Genomic DNA, 20,722 nt, shown 5'->3' with positions numbered 1-20,722 from the left:
CAGGCTGTGTTCATGCCGCCAACCTCAGTCCTCTCCCGGCGCTCCGACAAAAGCCGGAGCCTCAGCTCCCAGTCCCGCCCGCCCCGGCGGGCGAGCAGACAAGCCTCTCGGCTGGTGAGTGCCGGTCGGCCCGATCCTCTGCGCTGGAATCTGTCCGCTTTGCCCTCCGCACCCCTGTTGCTGTGTTCTCCTCCGCGGCTCCCAAGCTCCCCCACTCCGCCTCCCGAAGTCTCCACCCGCGAAGGGGCTTCCTAGTGTGTGGACACTTTTCCTCCTTCACAGCTCTCTCCCGCTGGTGCAGGACCCGTGCCTATCCTTTTGTCTCTGTTTAGTTTTTTCTTTTGCCCTAACCAGGTACGTGGGGGGTTCCTTGCCTTTTGGGAGGTCTGAGGTCTTCTGCCAGCGTTCAGTAGGTGCTCCGTAGGAGTTGTTCCACGCGTAGATGTACTTCTGGTGTATCTGTGGAGAGGAAGGTGATCTCCGCGTCTTACTCTTCCGCCATCTTCCCGGAAGTCCCCTGTTAACTTTTAATTCTTGCACTATAAACCAGCTCTGTGAAAAACTAAGATAATAGCTTTCTTTTGAAAATAAAAATATGCTCTTGATATAAAGTGTTGTTATTAGGAGGGAGGATTGTATTTTTAAAATTTTTTCAAAGACATCGTGGTGCTGAGATTTTTAAAATTAAAGTATAGTTGATGTGCGATATTATATAAGTTACAGGTATACAATATAGTGGTTCACAGTTTTTAAAGGTGATACTCCATTTATAGTTATTATAAAATATTGGATATATTCCTTGTGCTGTATATTACATCCTTGTATCTTATTTATTTTATACATATTAATTTGTACGTCTTAATTCCCTATCCCTACACTGCCCCTTCCCCACTTCTCTTTCCCCACTGGTCACTACTAGTTTGCTCTCTATATCTGTGAGTCTGTTTCTATTTTGTTATATTCACTAGTTTATTGTATGTTTTACAGTCCACATATAACTGATATAATATGGTATTTATCTTTCTCAGTCTAACTTATTTCACTTAGCATAATGCCCTCCATGTCCATCCATGTTGTTGCAAATGTCAGGATTTCATTCTTTTTTATGGCTGAGTAGTATTCCATTGTGTATGATATATTCATTCATCTGTGGATGGACACTTAGGTTTCACCCATATCTTGGCAATTGTAAATAATGCTGCTATAAACATTAGGGGGCATGTATCTTTTTGAAATAGTGTTTTCATTTTTTTTTTCAGATATATACTCAGGAGTGGAATTGCTGGGTTATATGGTAGTTCTATTATTAGTTTTTTGAGGAATTTCCGTACTGTTTTCCATAGTGGCTGCACCAATTTACATTCCCACCAACAGTGTAGGAGGGTTTCCTTTTCTCCACACCCTCTCCAATATTTGTTATTTGTGTTCTTTTTGATGACAGCCGTTCTGACGGATGTGAGGTGATATCTCATTGTGGTTTTAATTTGCATTTCCCTGATGATTAGTGATGTTGAGCATCTTTTCATGTGCCTGTTGGCCATCCATATGTCCTCTTTGGAAAAATGTCTATTCAGATCTTTTGCTCATTTTTTAATCAGGTTTTTTCTTTTTTGATGTTGAGTTGTATGAGCTGTTTATATGTATTGGATATGAACCCCTTATTGGTCACATCATTTGTAAATATTTTCTCCCATTCAGTAGGTTGTTTTCCTTGTATTGTTGGTGGTTTCCTTTGCCATGCAAAAGCTTTTAAGCTTAATTAGGTACCATTTGTTTATTTTTGCTTTTATTTCCTTTGCTTTAGGAGTGGGATCCAAAAAATATTGCTGAGATTTATGTCAAAGAGTGTTCTGCCTATGTTTTCCTCTACGAGTTTTATGGTTTCTGGTCTTACATTTAGGTCTTTAAGCCATTTTGAGTTTATCTTTTTATACTGTGTGAGAAAATGTTCTAATTTCATTCATTTTCATGTAGCTGTCCAGTTTTCCCAGTACCACTTATTGAAGAGACTGTCTTTTCTCCATTGTATATTCTTGCCTCATCTGTTGTAGATTAAGTGACCATAAGTACGTGGGTGTATTTCCGGGCTCTCTATTTGCTTCATTGATCTGTGTGTCTGTTTCTGGGGCAGTACCATGCTGTTTTGATTACTGTAGCTTTTGTAGTATAGTTTGAAGTCAGGAAGCATGGTATCTACAGCTTTGTTCTTTTATCTCAAGATTGCTTTGGGAATTCAGGGTCTTTTGTGGTTCAGTATAAATTTTAGGTTTATTTGTTCTATTTCTGTGAAAAATGTCATGAGTATATTGATAGGAATTGTGTTAAATCTGTAGATTGCTTTGGGTAGTATGGACATTTTAACAATATTAATTTTTCCAATACAGGAACACAGTATATCTTTCCACTTCTTTGTATCATATTCAGATTTCTTCATCAGTGTTTTATAGATTTCATAGTACAGGTCTTTCACCTCCTTGGTTAAGTTTATTCTAGGTATTTTATTCTTCTTGGTGAGATTTTTAAACATAATTTTTTTCTTGCTTTCTCTTTCCAATACTATATTATGTAGAAATGATGAGAGCTGGCATTCTTGTCTTATTCTTGATTTTAGAGCAAAGACTGCTGAGTATGATGTTAGCTTTGGGTTTGTCATAAGTGGCCTTTATTGTGTTGAGATATGGTCTCTCTATACCAACTTTTTGTTTGTTTTTTTTTTTTGGCGGTACGCAGGCCTCTCACTGCTGTGGCCTCTCCCGTTGCGGAGCACAGGCTCCAGACGTGCAGGCTCAGCAGGCATGGCTCACGGGCCCAGCCACTCCATGGCATGTGGGATCTTCCCAGACCAGGGCATGAACCCGTGTCCCCTGCATCAGCAGGCGGACTCTCAACCACTGCGCCACCAGGGAAGCCCCCTCTATACCAACTTTGATGAGGGTTTTTATTATGAATGGATGTTGAAGTTTGCCAAATGCTTTTTTCTGCTTCTATTGAGATGATCATGTGATTTTTATCCTTCTTTTTGTTAATGTGCTATATCACATTAATTGATTTGTAAATATCAAACCATCCTGGCATCCCTGGAATAAATTCCACTTGACCATGGTGTATTATCCTTTTTATATGCTGTTGGATTTGGTTTGCTAAGATTTTGCTGAGGATTTTTGCATCTATATTCATCAGAGATAATGGCCTGTAATTTTCTTTTTATGTAGTGTCTGTGTCTTTGGTTGTGGTATCAAGGTAATGGTGACCTCATAGGATGAATTTGGGAGTGTTCTATCCTCTTCAAGTTATTGGAATAGTTTGATAAGGATAGATATTAGCTCCTATTTAAATGTTTTGTATAATTCCCCTGTGAAGCTGTCTGGTCCTGGGCTTATTTTTACTGAGAGTAATTTTTATTACAAATTCAATTTCACTACTAGTTAACAGTTTTCCAATTGTTTATTTCCTCCTGATTTGGTCCCAGCAGGTTTTTGTTTCTAGAAATTTGAACATTTCTTCTAGGTTGTCCAATTTGTTGGCATGTAACTGTTCATAGTATTTTTTTAAAGATTTTTTTGTATCTATGTGGTATTAGTTGTTATTTCTCCTCTTTCATTTCTTATTTTGTTCATTTGGATCGTCTCTCCCTTCTTCTTGATGGGCCTGACTCAAGGCTTATATCACTTTTGTTCATCTTTTCAAAAAACGTGACTCTTGGTTTCATTGATCTTCTCTATTGTTTTGGGGGCCCCTGTTTTATTTATTTCCTCTCTGATCTTTGTTATACTTTTTCTTTCAGCTGACTTTGGGCTGTGTTTATTCTTCTTGTTCTAATTCCTTTCGATGGCAGGCTAGGTTGTTTATTTGAGGTTTTTCTTGTTTCTTGAGGTAGGTTTTCTGCTTTGTTTTTGACCTCCAATATTCTCTAGTTCAAATAAATATTTAATATTATATAGTTTTATTTTATTGTATTACAATTGTGCATTCATATATGAAAAATGCTGGTCTTCACCCACAACTAGTAGCCCACATATAAGCTGTGGAAAAATGCAGTAGATGGCTGGGCTATATGGTTTTCTTCAACTACATCTGGTCTTCTTTGAGTCCAGTGACAGGATGTAATGATTCACGTGCGCAAAACAATCTTAAAAGTATGGAAACTGAATTCTGTGATCTCGGTCTCAGTTAGTGTCCTAAACAATATTCTTTGTCTTTCATTTCTGTCTTCTAAAGGAGACCTTTAAAATTGCATATATTATAAATTTTCTAAATTAATAAAAATATATGAATATAATTTGCCTAGTTTTTTAGAGATCTGTGAAGAAAATATATTCCCTAAATGAAACGTCAATGGTGTGTTATACCAGTGGTCCCAGAAAAAAAAAAGTGACAATTGCTGGTTTTGCCTGTTGGATTAAACATGCCTGGGCCTGCCTTCTCTTAGGGCTCAGCTGGTGAATTTCTGGGAACTCTGTCATGTTTACAGTTAATAGCTAGATGCAGTTCACTGAGCACTTCTGTTCCAGGGATGCTGCTAAGCATTTTATGAAAATTGTCTCCTGTGATGCTCACAACAGTCCTATGAGGTAGGTATTATTATCCTGTTTTGCAAATGAGGAGACTGAGGCTCTGAAAGGTCAAGCAAATTTCCAAGGTTATGTAGGAAATAGCAGAATTAGGACTGTCATTGAGGCTGGACCACACTGAGGCTTGTGATGTTAACCATCACCCATGCCAGGAGGAGGACACAGGTATGTGGTCATGAACATACACACACTCACCCACACGTACACACATGTGTGGTGACTGGAGAAAAACGCACAACATACCAGTTGTGAGTTAAGTTATTTGGGGACCTTCCTGAGGACTATAGCCCAGGAGCCAGCCTTTCAGATAGCTCTGAGGGACAGTTCCAGAGAGGTAAGGGAGGAGCCAGGGTATATAGGAGTTCTTGCTGAAAAAAACATGCTGTCAAACATCACAAGTACTGCTAATCACAAAAAAATGATTATAGTGATTTTCTATGTACGGGAGATGCAGGAGTCTAGACTCATTGAAATTGTTTCTTAGATACGCATCTTAACTATCTAGGGCCAGTATCCAGAATATAGATCATTTCCTGTTTTTCTTCATTCTGCATTCCCCTCAGGGCACACCATTGGATGCCACTGCAGGGGCTGATGGCTTGATGGTGGGCAACAATGGCAGTTTACTGGAATGGCTGGCAATGTTCCCTTTTCATAGGCACGCGCGCGCGCACACACACACACACACACACACACACAGACACTACACACACTATACAAACGTTCTCTCCATAGAGCTCTTTATGCAGAGTTCTGTTTCTGCAGCTGCAGGAGAAACACAGACCAGAGCACACTTTTCTCTCATGTGCCTCAGCTACTAGGAAATACATTGGCCTTGTTTTGTGTTGCCTGCTCTCTTGGGCCACTTCAACTCCGAATCTCTCACTTTGCAGCCCCCTCTTCACCCTCCCTCCCCTGCCCCAGGCCACTGGGGCTTATGGAAGTGAACAGATCTGATCCTCTGTGCCCCTCCTTTTCTCCATCTGGAGCTTGTCCTGCGTAGGGACAGTTCTGCCACCGGCAGGTCCCCCTTCTCTTCCCTGATAGACATTAAGACAGGACCTTCCAAGCTCTGCATCTACCACTGCAGCCCTGTGCCTGCCGTCCCTCTCCAATCTCTTAGCTCTAACTTGCCCAGATTTAGGCTTTATTTCTTTTAGTGGGGAGGCACATTTAATATTGTTATAGCTATTTAATAATTTATTCATTATTTGGGGATACAGGTTGCCTTATTTCACTGTTTGCAAAGCATGCTTAGTTTCAGTCATTCATTCCTGCTTCCAATTACAAAACTTTTGTCAAAGAAGTTTGTTGAAGAATAACTTATTGTTTAATAGGGATATAACCTCCTAAAAAGCAATAATGCGGTAATCTAATTTCCAAAAAAATCAATAGTACTTCCCTCAAGCCCTTCTCTTTTCTCTAAACCACTTAGTTTATTTTTCTCACTCTAAGCATTTCTTGGGGGAGGGAAAGCTCTAGAAAAGCCGCCTTCACATCTCCTGTAAGATAAATCCTGTTTATAAGTAAAATGGCTTAAAAGCTAGTTCAGCTGTCATATGAATAATTTCATATTCATTCCTTCTGTAGTGTGCATCCTTTTGGAATGTTTTTCAGGATAGACAGAGATTTCCTAAGAAGAAGTACAGGAGCAGCTTTGTGAAACATCTGACCTGCAACCAGGTCCCTGGCCAGGGTCGAGGGTCCTCCCCGAGCTGCCTCTGACATTGTGGGTCATGGGGCAGGTGGTTTCTGCCACTATTATAAGTAACGGGCTGTCTCCGTGGGACTGGCAAGAAAGAATTTAGAGTGAATAGTGCATTAGCCCATAGGAGTGAGAAGATGACCCAGTTTGAGACAGGGAGAGGTTTCAGGATGAGTTCAGAGGCATCATGGCAGAGTAACAGGATGGCTGGATCAATGCCCGTGGTCATGTTGCTGTCCCGCCATCCAGCTTGTGGCCTTGCCCAGCAGCTTACTTCTCTACTTGGACCACTCTTTTCCCTTCCGTAAAATAAAGGGCCTCTGAAGAGCTCTCTGCCTCCTTCCAAATGTGTTTTGATGAGGACAGGTTTTCAGATATGTATGTTCAGATCGTGAATAGGCTGATGTCCCTCCTCAGTAGACACATTTTTTTTTCATCCGTGCCCATCATCTGCCTCAGAACCAGACTGATTTTGCTTTTCTCTCTTATCTGAAGAGCTATCCATTCTCTAGAACAGCACAATCATTTAGTTTGTAAGGTAGTTTCCCTCTCTGATTTGCCTAATCTGGAAGCTATTTGGTGTCAAAATATTAGAATTATCCTAACATTTTTGAATAGCTTTCTTCCAATTCCTAATCAAAACCAGAAAAGCCCAGCTGCTTTTACTAATCTGGGTTATTTCAGTGAATAGAGACACAGTGCAGGATGACCATACAGTTATTGATGTTATAGTGACCTTGGCTGTGGCCTTGGATGAGGGTAGCTCAGTCTGTCTGTCCATCTATCCATTTATCCATCCATCCATTTATCTGCCTATCACCCATCCATCCACCCATCTCTCCTTCCTTCCTCCCTCTATCCCTCCCCTCCCTCGTTTCTTTCCGTGCATCCCTATCTATCTATCCCATGTTATAAAGAAATCTTTCCTTAAGCAACATGCTTTTCCTTCCTTTATCAATGCCTCATTGAATCATCTATCATTCATTTCAAAAATTAGCGTCCTGTGTTACTATATAGCTGTAGCTTATTTCATTCAGGATCACAAGGAATTTGAATTTGTTTTTAATTAGGCACCTTGAACATATCAGCCTATTAGTCACCACCTGACATTATCCTCCCTGCACTGTTTCTCATGCATTTTCTGGCTGAGTCACCATGTAATGCAGTTTGCTGGCTGATGAGATGACCCGTGACACATTTTGGACATCACTGCTGTTAGGTTTCCCAGGAAATTAAGTGCAATTATCTTGAAAAGAATCAGGCTCTTTCCCCCTCATTTTTTTTTTAAAGATAAGCGTGCTTTAAGTTCAGAAGAGAGTACAACTAAAACAGCCACAGTCCAAACACAGCATCTATTTTAGTCTTACGTGTGATAGACTAGGGTTTATTGACCTTGGCACTATCGACATTTTGGGCCTGGTTGAGAACTAGACTAGAAAGTTACAGTGACTTTGGTGTCCTTTCATGCTGTCAAAACAAATCACTCACATAAAGAGGTAAAGCAAAACTAAGTCTCCTTCGCTGACCAAATGTGAGTTCTGTTGATGTGCCAGGCACTGTACCAAGTAACAAGGACTCAGTCAGACATCCATAAGGTCCCATCCCTGCCTGCACAGAGCTCACAGTGAGGTCAGGGAAGCAGACGTGTAAACAGATAATCATGTATCAGTGTGACTTAATAGGGAGACAGTCATATTGCTGGATGTTCTGTATCTATCAGATTGTTCTCTGTCACTTATCACTTCTCAAATGGTTCCTCGGGGGTTCTGCAGACACAGCCTTACTTTAAATTGGGCACCACAGAAACATCCCTTGTTCATTTCCCCACCTTGGAGCCTTGCTTAGGTCGCTCCTGCCTGGAAGGTCTTAATCTCAGACTTGTACATCTCCATGTTCTCCCTGCCATTCATAGGCAGGCCAGTCTCCTCCAGGAAGTCATTCTAGATTGCTTGAGTTTGTATTGATGTCTGCCCACCAAACTCCCATTATGAAACTCACAGTCTCTTCTGCACGGCTTCTGGCTTAACTGCATGCTGCATTATTTGATCCCCCTCTGTTTCCCATGTAGTGGCCTCATCACTCAAGTAGATTATGGGCTATTTGAGGTGGAAACCAGGTCTTATACTGGGATATTTACGTTAATGGTCGAAGAACTCACTATTTGACTGCTATTGGCTTGCAAAACTAGGTGTGGGAATTGAACTCAAATCTATTAGAAAAGATGCGTGAAAGATAAAATGAAATTAAAGCAAAACCTGTAGCCAAAGAGTGAGAGCCGCTTGGTCTTCTGTCTGGCACGTTCTTTTCTGCCTAACGCGCCTCTACTGATGCTTCCAAACCCCAGAGCACCTTACCTCCTTCGTTATGCTTCTGTGGCTCCCTATTATGAAGGGTACCTATGCTCTGCACTTGGAGAACGCTGTGTGCACAGATGTGGTTGCTGGGAGATCCCCTGCGGGCACCTGTCCTGTGTCTCGACGCTCAGGTATCCAGAACAGGGGCTGACACATCTCACAGTAGTGTCCCATCCTGTACTTCCGCCTGGCCTGGCAAATAGTAGGTTCTCAATTCAAATGTGAACAAATGACCTCAAGTTTAAGCAAAGGGAAGCTCTCTTTAGTGAGGAAAAGCTTCTTCTTTATTATTCATATAAAACCTTGATGATGGGGAAACTACGAGACGGTGAGGAATTCCAGGAACTAGTAGGAAGCATTCGTCTGTTTGTTTTGTTCAAAATATTGCTCAGAGTAAAGAATAAGATATGAGAAGATATCATAGCTATTCTTCCCACCACTCGCCTCCCCCTTACTGGCGATTAATGAGTTGCCAAATCTTGCTTAAGGAATTTATAGTTTCTTATGTCAGTGGAAAGGATTTTTTGCACTTAAGCAAAGTGTTATGTTAACCGTGGCAGGATGTCAGGAAATGGGTCACGGTTTGAGGTGTATCTGGGAGCTGGGTGGGGCAGCCGTCCCCAGACACACTGGTGGTGGTTCTCCATCAGACTTCATCTAGAAACATCTAAAAGTGGAGGACTCAAGGTTTCTCTGTCTCAGAGAAGTTTTCAATTAAGGCTCTTTTGCCTTTGGAATGATAATTATAGCTGCCTGAGCACCGGCTTTGTACCCAGGCATGGTGATAGGTGTGACGGGACTAGGAAGCATCCTGTCACCTTCAGACCTCGCTCTTTCTTGTGATTATCTAATAGCCGTTGCCTGACGGGATACAGTGCAACTCCACAGCCAAATCCTGGAAGCCCCTCGTGAGCTGGCCTGCACCGCTTGCCAACATGAATTCTACTCTGCAGTGACAATAAAAATCTCACTCTTTCCAAAATATACTAGCTCCTTTGCACATGCTTCTTTTTGCCTGCCCTTCCCATCTCTCTGCCAAATCTTCAGCATACTTTCTTTCCACCGAGCCCTTTTTTTTAACCTAAACTTTTAAACTCAGCTCACTTGTCCTGGAAGCCTTATGTATTTCTTTTTCTATTTGTGAGTGATCCCATGAGAAAAAGGCTTTTTCCTCAGTCTACTGCCTTCTGTAGGCCTGGCACGTACCAGGCTGCCAGTAAGTAAGTATATGTTGAATGAACAACATATTCATGTCAGAAATTTAAAGGCGGCAGAATTCCGTGCACCTTTGCGTTGGTGGTGTCATCCCATAGTGAGACTTCTCTAACCAAGAACTGAGGCAAAGCCCAGTTTCACGCAGTAGACACTGCACGTTCAATGCTCAGTTTTTTGGGCTCTGTCCTCCCTGTTACTGATTCACCAGCTTCACTGTCTTACAGCCACTGGTTCAGAGTCTAGAACCCAGTTAAGGAAGGAGAGCTAGGTATGGAGGTGTCAATACACAATTATTCTGAGACAGCTATGTCAGATGTCACTTTATAGTGAAGAACACTGTGGTCCTTATGAGAAGAATAACTCACTTGGTCAAAGAGCCAATTCACAGCTCTCTGTTTGAACCAGCATATTATACTGCCTCCCCAGAGCCAAGGAAAACCACTATGTAAAGACTCTGCATAAATTACACAGAAGAGGTGACCTTGACTCATGCTCTGGTCCTTAATTACCAAGGGTGCTCTTCTGACCACCAGGAGAATATACAGTGTTTGGTCTTGTCGATGAAAATAATAAATAAACAATCTATAATAAGAATAGAAAAGAGTTTATTTGAGACAAACTGAGGACTATATCCCAGGAGACACCCTCTCATATAACTCCAAGGAACTGCTCCAGAGAAGCATGGTTTTCAGCACAGTTTTGTATCTTGTCAGAAGAAAAAACATGAAACAAGTCAGGGATACATTCCTTCAAGGTTTCAAGAAAAACAGACCAGCATATACACACCCAGACGGTATGGCCTTGGCACCTGGGGAGACAGTCTTATTATCAAAGAAGTACCGGCATTGGCATCCGGGAAGGGAGGCATTTAAACTTTATTTTTAACCTGGACATTCTTTACTTCTGGTCAATCACCCTTTTCTTTAATAATTAAAGCAGGTGTACAATGTATGTTTGATGGGCCACAAACAGGATGTTTTAGTTAGCATAAAATTCATGTTAACTCATGTATAAGCCAGAATGATTTCCCCATACCTCAATATGTGAACATTTCTTTTATCAGTCCGCATGAACTGAGTATTTCAAATGGGAAGATAGTTGCTTTCCATGAAAATTCTGTTCCAAAAACAACGTTGAAAATAGTTAACAGCCCACTGAGAGTTTTAATAAGCTCCTTTAGCAAAGGTAGCTTTCAACTCCTTGTGGAGAGAACAAATAAATATGATTATGACCACCTACTAATTACTTAGAGATCCCCTGGGGAGCTTGTGTTCAAACATCATTAATACCAAATACTGAGAAGAATATTGAAACAAAAATGCATTACATGCAGACATACACTTTTAATTCATATGGGACAAAATCTGGTTACTGAGATTAACTATATTAGACAGTTGACACTTGGGGCAAATTTCCCTGATTTGAAATAATGGATAGCACCTGCTTTTGCAAGAAAGAATTAACACAGACAGGGAAAGTGCAGTATAAACTCTTGAACACTGAAGAGCTAAAGTGTATTTTTATTTCAACATTTAGACTGTTGAATCTGGATCAACATGCCCTTGAAAAGTATGGAAATCTGTAGCAATCAAAACAAACAAAGAGATTACATTGAGAAATGAGATATGGATGGTTTTGAAAGAATTAGGAGAAAAAACTGGAGGAATAAATATGCTTTTTCTTAAGTGAGATCCAGAATTATGGTGTCCTCGTGTAGACTCCAGACCCTAGAGTTGCTAAAGTAATGCTTGTTAGTTCAAAAAGCTGTTGCTCTTGTTGATTCAGTCACTTGAGAGACTTCTCAGTGAGGTGAAACCTTCCAAACTAAGGATACTCGTCCCTTATGAGAGAATGTCACACCTTCTACTCCTTTGATCTGCTATCTTCCTGGGCATCTGGAGACAGCCAGATAGGATAGTCTTTGGGACTCAGCCTCCTATTTCCAAAGACTTTGTCTCTTTTAGCTTTTAGTTTATGATCAATTACATTGATTTTTTTAAATTAGTTTTTAGTGGAGTGCAGTTGCTTTACAACGTTGTGTTAGTCTCTGCTGTACAGCAAAGTGAATCAGTTTTACGTATACATATATCCCCTTTTTTTTAGATTTCCTTCCCATTTAGGTCACCACAGAGCACTGAGTAGAGTTCCCTGTGCTATACAGTAGGTTCTCATGAGTTATCTTTTTTTTTTTAACATCTTTATCAGAGTATAATTGCTTTACAGTGGTGTGTTTATTAGTTTCTGCTTCATAACAAAGTGAATCAGCTATACATATACATATATCGCCATATCCCCTCCCTCTTAGGTCTCCCTCCCACCCTCCCTATCCCACCCCTCTAGGTGGTCACAAAGCACCGAGCTGATCTCCCTGTGCTATGTGGCTGCTTCCCACTAACTATCTCTTTTACATTTGGTAGTGTATATATGTCCATGCCACTCTCTCACTTCGTCCCAGCTTACCCCTCACCCTCCCCGTGTCCTCAAGTCCATTCTCTAGTAGGTCTGCATCTTTATTCCTGCTTTTTTTTAGACACTGATTGATATTTGAATGTTATATTAACCTTACATTCCTAGGATAAACTCCACTCACTCGTGCTGCATTATTATTTTTATATATTGATGGATTTGATTTGCTAATATTTTGTAGAGGACTTTTTTCTTCACCTATACTTATAAGGAATATGGTCCGAAATTATTTTTTTCTTGTAATGTTTTTGTCAGGTTTTGGTATCTGGTTTATGCTGATCTCATAAAAAGAGTTGGAATATTCTGTCCTCCTTTATTTTCTGAAAGAGTATATGTTAAATTGACATTGTGTTTTCTAAATGTTTGATAAAATTCTCCAGTGAAACCGTCTGGTCCTGGAGGTGTTTGTTCATTTGTTTGTGGAAGGCTTTTGATTAAAAATTCAATTTATTTTATATAGCGTTATTCTGTTTCTATACATTCTGTTTCTTCTTGAGTCAGTTTTGAGAAGTTGTGTTTTTCAGAGGACATGTCTATTTCATCTGTATAATTGAATTCATTAGCATAAAGCTGTTTATAATATTCTTTTACTTCTCTTTTCATCTGTAGGATCCATCATCATATCCTCTCTTTCATTTCTTGGTTAGTCCTGCTAGTTTTATCAGTTTTGTTAACATTTAAAAGAAGCAGTTTCGTGTTTCCCTAATTGTTTTCTCTAGGTGGTTTAGATTTCACCTTTCTCAGACAAAGTAAATTTCTTTTGTCTGACTTTTACCTCATGTCTGATAAGTTTATGAAAATGCTTTTCTCGCAGAGAAGACGCAAATTAAACCATGAAATCATTTTTAATATGCAGCATATAAATACAACTCTACAAAGAATGGGCATATAATTAACTGAATGTCTTATCCGCATGTCAAATTGATTACACGTTGAGATGTTTTCTGCCAGCATTTCAAATCCCAACTTTAGTGGTTCAATTTAAACACCATCTAAAGATGACTGAAAATAGGTCTCAGCTAAATTCATTTTTCTGAAGAGGACACTTCTTAAGAGGAGGTGTTCTCTCCTGTGACACTAGTAACTAATCCCACCTGTCATACTGCGTGCTATAAATCATTGTACTACAAATCTATTAGCTAAGATTCATATCTGGCCTACCTTGTAAAAACAAAGATGAAACAGTGCTTCAGACTGAGTGATCTAATGCATACTGAAAGATCTACTTTCTCTGAGTTCAGCCTCATTCCCTCTGAGCATGTGTTATTTTCAGGGAGGAAATTGATTCTAAATTGAGAAGCTGCATCAACTCTTTCAGACAATGGAATGACAAGAGCATCTTTCTAAATAGCTTCCTGGAGGCCTGATGGAGTGCACTCCTTTCTCTGGTTCTTATCTTACTGGCTAGAAGTGATTTATACAAGGGGAAGACTCGGTCTTGTCATGGCTTGGACTCCCATCATTTCTTTAAAGAAAATTCCGAGCTTTTTCTTCTATCCTTTTTTGTCTGAAGGCAGTAGTAAACCTGGGATATAATTTCATTGGTAAGGGCAACAATTAGCGCCATGGTTTCAGAGCAGTCTGTGGTAATCATTGGGGTACTTACCCAGTTTCACAGGAAGGGTGCCACACCAACGTGGACCCTCACACACAGTGATGCCCAGTTTGGGGCCACACACGTTGTATCTTTCCAGGGCTGAGGGACCTTACTTGGTGCATCTCTGAATAGTCATATATAAAGAGAATATTAAATAATTTCCAATATGAGTTTATTTAATTCCCTCCAAACTTCACTAAAATTAAAGAAGTATAACTCCTTGAGAGTGTTATCTTTATGTTAATACTCATTTAATAAACTGCAGCTTTCAGACTCAAGAAGTATGTGAGGATGCCAGTTGGGAAGTTATAGGTCAGATTTAGTCGATACTCTGCTGAGCTGCGTTTTGCATTTGTTGACTTTTTTTTCACCCCTACAGCTACCTTTTAGATAGGTGTAACTATGTCCTTTTTGGTTTTGCTTTTAGATGTAAAATGTGTCAGTTTAAGTAGGCAGAGAGAAGGTGTGAAGGGCAGACGTTATGCAGAGAGAAGGACACATTAGAAAGAACTTAGGTTTTGGAAACAGATCTGAGTTTAAATTCTCACTTCTCTACTCACTGGTGGTTCAGCCAGAGCTGAATTTTACCTTGTGATAGAATGGATGTGGAGAGAACGTTAATCTGGCAATCAGATAGGTGATGGAAACTAAAATCAGCCTCTGGTGTATTTAAAGCATTGACTAGGTGTGTTCAGCTGTCTGGTGAACATAAGGGGAGGTGAGACTCAGCTTCTGCTATCATGGTATGCAGTCCGTGGACAACAGGGAGAGAAACAGCTATCTGGGATTCCAGTGAAAGAAATACACACTAAGCAGAAGTATACATCGTGGATTGTGGGGTCCCTAAGGAGGATTTCTGCTTAGAAAAGGAGGGGCAGGAGGGGGACAGCTTTTTAGAAGAGCTGGCATCATAGCCAGTTATGGATGGATGAGAGATTTCATCAGGTGAGATACATGCTCAAAGGCAGAGAGGGACCAAAGTACCCGGCATTTGGGAGAATACAAAGAATCAGATGAAGCTGAATTGAGGAGTGTGCCTCTGTCTCTCCTCCCTCCCTTCCTTTTTTCCTCCCTTCCTTTTTTCCTCCCTTCCTTTTTTCCTTTCTTCCTTCTTTCCTTCCTTCCTTCCTTCTTTCTTTCCCTTCATCCTTCCAACTTTCTTCTTCTCTTCTTTCCTCTCGTCCTTGTAATATTCCTACATCCCTTTTCTTCATCCTTCCTGCAGCAGTCACGTGCCAGGCACTGGGAATATGTGCTGAACCAAATATTTAGCCTCCTGGATGGAGCTTGGAGTCCAGCCCAGCAGGGGCAGCTTTTCTTTCATTAGGAATGTAGACTGGGGAGCTACATGGAGGATCAGCGAATGACTCACAGCTGGACATCCAGCTAGAAAGCTATCTCGGTAGACGGGAGAAGACAGACTTGAAGCTTTTATCAGGAAATTGCCATGGCACTGAAATGATGGGGGGTGTGCAATTAATTGTTATCAGAGCTCAGTGGAATCGTTACACAGAATAGTATAAGGGTGAAGAGCAGGAGCCTAGAAGTCAGACTTATCTGTGTTTATATCTCAACTCCAGTCCTTACTAGGTGTTTAACCTTGGGCAAATTGTTTAACTTATCTCTGCTTGTTTCCCTATCTGTAAAATGGGATTATAATAGTACCTCCCTCCTAAGGTTGTTGTGGGAATTGAATGAATTGAATTAGTACGTAGGACTTAGAAAAGTGCCTGGTACATGTTAGCCCTAGATAAATACAGGCTGTGAATATTCAATTACTTCTTCTAGTACAGAAAATTAGAATGAACTTCCCAAAGAGGAACCAGTTGGGCCCATTTCTGCTAGAAACAATAGGTTCAATAGTTGTGTAGAAGTGAACAGCTTTTCAGGGCTAGAAAAGAGTCACACACACGTACTATGGAAAGAAAGAAAATAATAGCAATTATTGGCTCTAAGCCAATCTGGTTATTGTTATATTACTTTCCAAATATGGGAAGAAATTTAAGTGAAAAATATATATATACATACTTATATATCAAGTTTTAGAGGAGAGAAGTGTGCTCAGCAGTTGACAAATTTTGTTCAAGATTCAGAAGTGCTTTACAAACTGAAATTCAGGCCTTGCATACCATTGGGGTAGAGAGAGAAGACCCAAGACACTCCTCTTCTGTTTATATTGTCCAAGCAAATGGTGCATTAACACAGCTCCTTGAGGCTGAGCCTGGTAGATGATGTGTGTCTTCCAGGGCAAGGATGCTAGGTGGCTGTTTCCTAGTGGTAGGAAGCAGCATTATTTTTCCTAGGGGAAGAATGTGAGCTATCCCACTTTTCACACATAATGGTAAAAATAAGAGAGCAGTGTATAGTGAGAAAAGAAATTATCAAGATGTTATCAGTGTTCAAAGGGAAATCCCTAATAAATTTAATAAACTTTGGTTTAATTAAATTTGGTTTAATTTAATAAACAAAGGTTTAATAAACTTTGTTTCCATAACAGTTTGTCTTCATTAGCTATTCAGTGAAATGGTATTAATTTTAGGGTTCATCAGTATGTGAAGAGTATCTAGGCACTTTCAGACACATTTGCACGCCTGCATTATTAGCGAAGTGACATAAAACCAAACTTTTAAGGGGCTCATTATAGATTTTAAACAGTTTATCCTTCTTTAAAAGTAAACTTCAAAAATCCCAAATTACTTCTTATATCCACAACAAAAAATAATTTCTATGGTAAGAGTAAATAATTGAGCCTCCCAGTGTATTGTAATCGAGTTGTTCTTTTTTTCCTAGCTTTCTGACATGATTTTAAACACATTAATTTCAAACGACCAGGCATTTGAATTTTAAACCATTTTAAATTTGGTAACACCAAACAAGTGTGAAGCATTGATGTTTCTTTCTTTTTTTATTGAAGTATAGTTGATTTACAGTGTTGAGTTAGTTTCAGGTATACAGCAAAGTGATTCAGTTATATAATATATATTATATATTATATGTATTCTTTTTCAGACTCTTTTCCCTTATAGGTTATTACAAAATATTGAGTAGAGTTCCCTGTGCTATACAGTAGGTCCTTGTTGCATATCTATTTTATTTTTATTTTTAATTTTTTATTTGCGGTACGCGGGCCACTCACTGATGTGGCCTCTCCCGTTGCGGAGCACAGACTCCGGACGCGCAGGCCTAGCGACCATGGCTCATGGGCCTAACTGCTCTGCGGCATGTGGGATCTTCCCGGACCGGGGCACAAACCCGTGTCCCCTGCATCGGCAGGCGGACTCGCAACCACTGTGCCACCAGGGAAGCCCACGTATCTATTTTATATATAGTAGTGTGTGTGTATTTTAATCCCAACATCCTAATTTATCCCTCCCCCCACCTTTCCTCTTTGCTAACCATGTTTGTTTTCTGTCTGTGGGTCTATTTCTGCTTTGTATATAAGTTCATTTGTATCAATTTTTTTTTTAGATTCCACATATAAGCCATATCTTATGTTTCTTATTCCTAGTAAGTCTGTCCCTTTGCTCATTCACCTTCCTTGTCAAGGAACAGCTGAGCCTCATGTGTGGGAAGCCTGCCACCTGAGCATGGCCTCCAGGTCCTGGCAATCATGCTGACTCTGAGACCAAGCCACCAGTTTCCTTGTCCCAGGACACACCACAGCACCATAAAACTATAGCCACCAGCTCACCCAAATCCGAGTGCCTACTAGGGTCCACCATGTTGTTACTGAATTGGAATGCAGGCAGCCTGGATCAACTAATTAATTAATAAGCCTAACTGAAGCTAAATATAATTAATTATACAATATTGAGCTGTCCAAATTTAACTCCACTAAAATCACATAATGAATCTGGAACATAAAGGATTCCTGGCAAAAGGAAAATAGATTTCAGTATGTAAAACGCATTCTTGGTGAATCCTCTTCACTCATTTTTGATTACCCGACTTCTGTGTTTCAGGCATATGTATTTTGAAACATGTAGCACATCATGGGAAAGTCAAACACACACACACGCACACAAGTTGGACACCTTTGCCTCCTGGATTTAAAACGATGATTTGTTTTCATCTATTTGATGTGATTAATAAATTGACAAAGGCTAACGTAGTGCATACAGACACGATAGCATCCATCTAGGACGGATATTAGTTGGAAGTAGTTTTCTATATCATTTACCATGTTGTATTTAATGCAGATTTTAATGAGCATCAGAACTAAACAAGACCACAAACATTGACACTTCACACTTGTGACACCAAATTTAAAATGGTTTAAAATTCAAATGCCTAGTCATTTGAAATTAATGTGTTTAAAATTATGTCAGGATGCTAGTAAAAAAAAAAACTTCAAATACGTGCTTGAAATACAACATTGATTCATTTGTAATGATAAAATAATATTGACTAGTTCAGTTATTATTCATGCAAAAGCAAGAACCACTTTTCAGTCAATGAATCTTAGTATTAAAATCGTGAGAAATACCTTTCTTATAGAATCTACAACCTTTGTCATTTGGTTCTGTTTTTTTTTTTAAGAGAAACATGAAGTAAATGACCTGAGAGAATGAAATATTTCAAATGCATTTTGATATTTAATCTTTAACAAGTATAGAATTTAGAACCTTGCATCTAAGAATATGCAAGACTCAAAGCATATTTAAAATCATTATATGTTAATTCTTTATGATGAGAGACAGAGGCAGTGAGGGAGAGAGGGAATTTATGAGTAGTGATAGACCCCTATCTGGGGATGCACATATTCAGACTCCAGGTAAGTAAAGAGGTTAAGGAGATATCTGATTCACCCAATGGATGCTGACTGTTCAAGTTTGTTGTTTTCAAGGTTATTTAAACTGTTTAGGGATTCTGCTGACAAGCCACATGTTGCAGCAGCCATAACTCTCACACACAGGGAGATTGTGCAGGTTGTTTTGAGTTTCATTGTTTACTGGCAGACTATAACAGAAATTCTAGTTTTGTTCCTGTCTCAGCGATGCGAAAGTGAGAACATGACTAATAAATTCTCTCAAGTTGATAACACCCTTGAAAGATTTTTCATCATTTATACTATAAACCCTCTCAAACGTTGATGCTTCAGACACCAAATTACTTTCTCCATTGAATGGTGTGTGCTTACACAGTTTGTGAGTTTCAAAGATACTCCTTCAAGTACAAATTCTAAATCTTGACAAGAATGGCTTCATGGATTACTCATTAGATAATGAATGGCCAGTAATATCTGAGCATATGAAATGTACCAGTAACAGATAACATACAATTTTCTAGTTCCCTTATAATTATTTCAGTGTGTTAAATGACTTTTTCATGGATGTTCTTATATAGCTTATTTATGTGCTTTTTACATTTTTTTCATAAAAAATGAGATAATTCCCTTTTTTTTGCAGTAGGCAAATGTGTTAAGAGCAAAATAAATTTCCAAATAGAAGAGTCCTCACCATATTTCTTCAGAGTGTATTTAATTTCATGCACATGTGAAAGATGATAATGTGATTCCTAGGTACTAAACATTCCTCAGCCATTCACACTCAGTGTGGTTATCTGGAATAAAACTAGATTAAACTTGTAGAATGGTGAATTACTGAAAATAATGAAGTAGAGTCCATTCATTAATCTTTATCTGCTTGTCTATTTTTTATAGCCTGGATGAAATGGAAAAATTCATTTGGGGGCCAATCAGATTGAAAAGGGTCTAACATGAAGAGAAACATGGGGCTGAAAATGTTTTTTTTTTTCTTTTTCAATTATACACAGCACCTTTTTCTTACCTGCCTCTGTTTTTCTTTTAGTGGCAAAGCATTTCTATAACACTGGTTGAGAAAGTTCAGATGATTGCTGTAATCCTAGGATCCCTGTTCTTAATAGCGAGTGTGACCTGGCTCCTCTGGTCAGCCTTCAGCCCCTATGCAGTGTGGCAGAGGAAGGACATCCTTTTTCAAATCTGCTATGGAATGTATGGTTTTATGGATCTAGTGTGCATAGGTAAGATCATGACCTTCAACGTTAACAAACTGTCAGTAATCCATTTCTTGCAGCTCTTACGTTTTCATCAGTTGGATCTAACGCAGAATGTTGTGGTTCACATGATCTCGGTTATCCAGCTCATTGACTATCTGGGGCGTCGCAATCTCGCCACTTTTCTCAAAAAGCATAGCATCTCTATTCTCAAGTAGTCTGAAAAAATGAACAGGATAATGCCCGTTTAAAGTGATCTGTTTTGCAACACAAAGAAGGTGGAGTTGAAGAAATTATTTGGAGTGGGCGATGGAAGGATAGTCATTTATTTCTAAGGGATAGGAGCACATAAATCCCCCTCACAAAGCTGGGAAAGCACTGACTAGTGCCAATGGCGATATTGTACATCTGGGGAGAGCACTGATACCCTGGAGGTCTTACCTGGTGGTGTGGTGACTCCGAGGGCATAAAGGGCCCCTTGGAAGGGTAAGGACTTGGGGACAGTTTTCCTTGCTGTCCTGTGCCTCTTTGTTTCACTTATTAAATTCAGTGGCTTAAAAGAGAAATAAAGGATAGAATATTTTACCTTAAATAGACCGTACAAAAAAGGTTCCGTACGTGTCTCACTTAACCAATCTCTTGTTTCCCTTATACCGTGAGAAAATGGAGGTCGATTCAATTCATGCAGCGTCTACCCAGTGTGTGTGAGGTGCCACAGGCATTGTGATGGTGACCAGTTGGCAATAGGAGATGGGGATGGAGAGAGGCAGCACCGTATCCAAGAGATTCCCTGCTCTGATGTGGTTTACAGCTTAAAGGATGTAAAAAGAGCCGAGGG

General features: G+C 39.7%; 1 protein-coding gene across 1 annotated transcript in view; it reads left to right on the top strand.

Moving 5' to 3' along the window:
* The window catches only part of MARCHF11 (membrane associated ring-CH-type finger 11), a 125,601-nt gene that overhangs the window by 84,598 nt on the left and 20,281 nt on the right, over positions 1 to 20,722 (top strand). The window contains exon 3 of the mRNA XM_060145993.1: positions 19,719 to 19,911. Coding sequence (XP_060001976.1) covers positions 19,719 to 19,911 — 193 coding nt within the window. The remainder of the gene's footprint in view (positions 1 to 19,718; positions 19,912 to 20,722) is intronic.

The sequence above is a fragment of the Lagenorhynchus albirostris genome, chromosome 3 (genome assembly GCF_949774975.1).
Source record: "Lagenorhynchus albirostris chromosome 3, mLagAlb1.1, whole genome shotgun sequence".
Classification (NCBI taxonomy): Eukaryota; Metazoa; Chordata; class Mammalia; order Artiodactyla; family Delphinidae; genus Lagenorhynchus; species Lagenorhynchus albirostris.
Note: the sequence above shows the minus strand (reverse complement) of the source record. Positions and strands in the feature narration are given on the sequence as shown.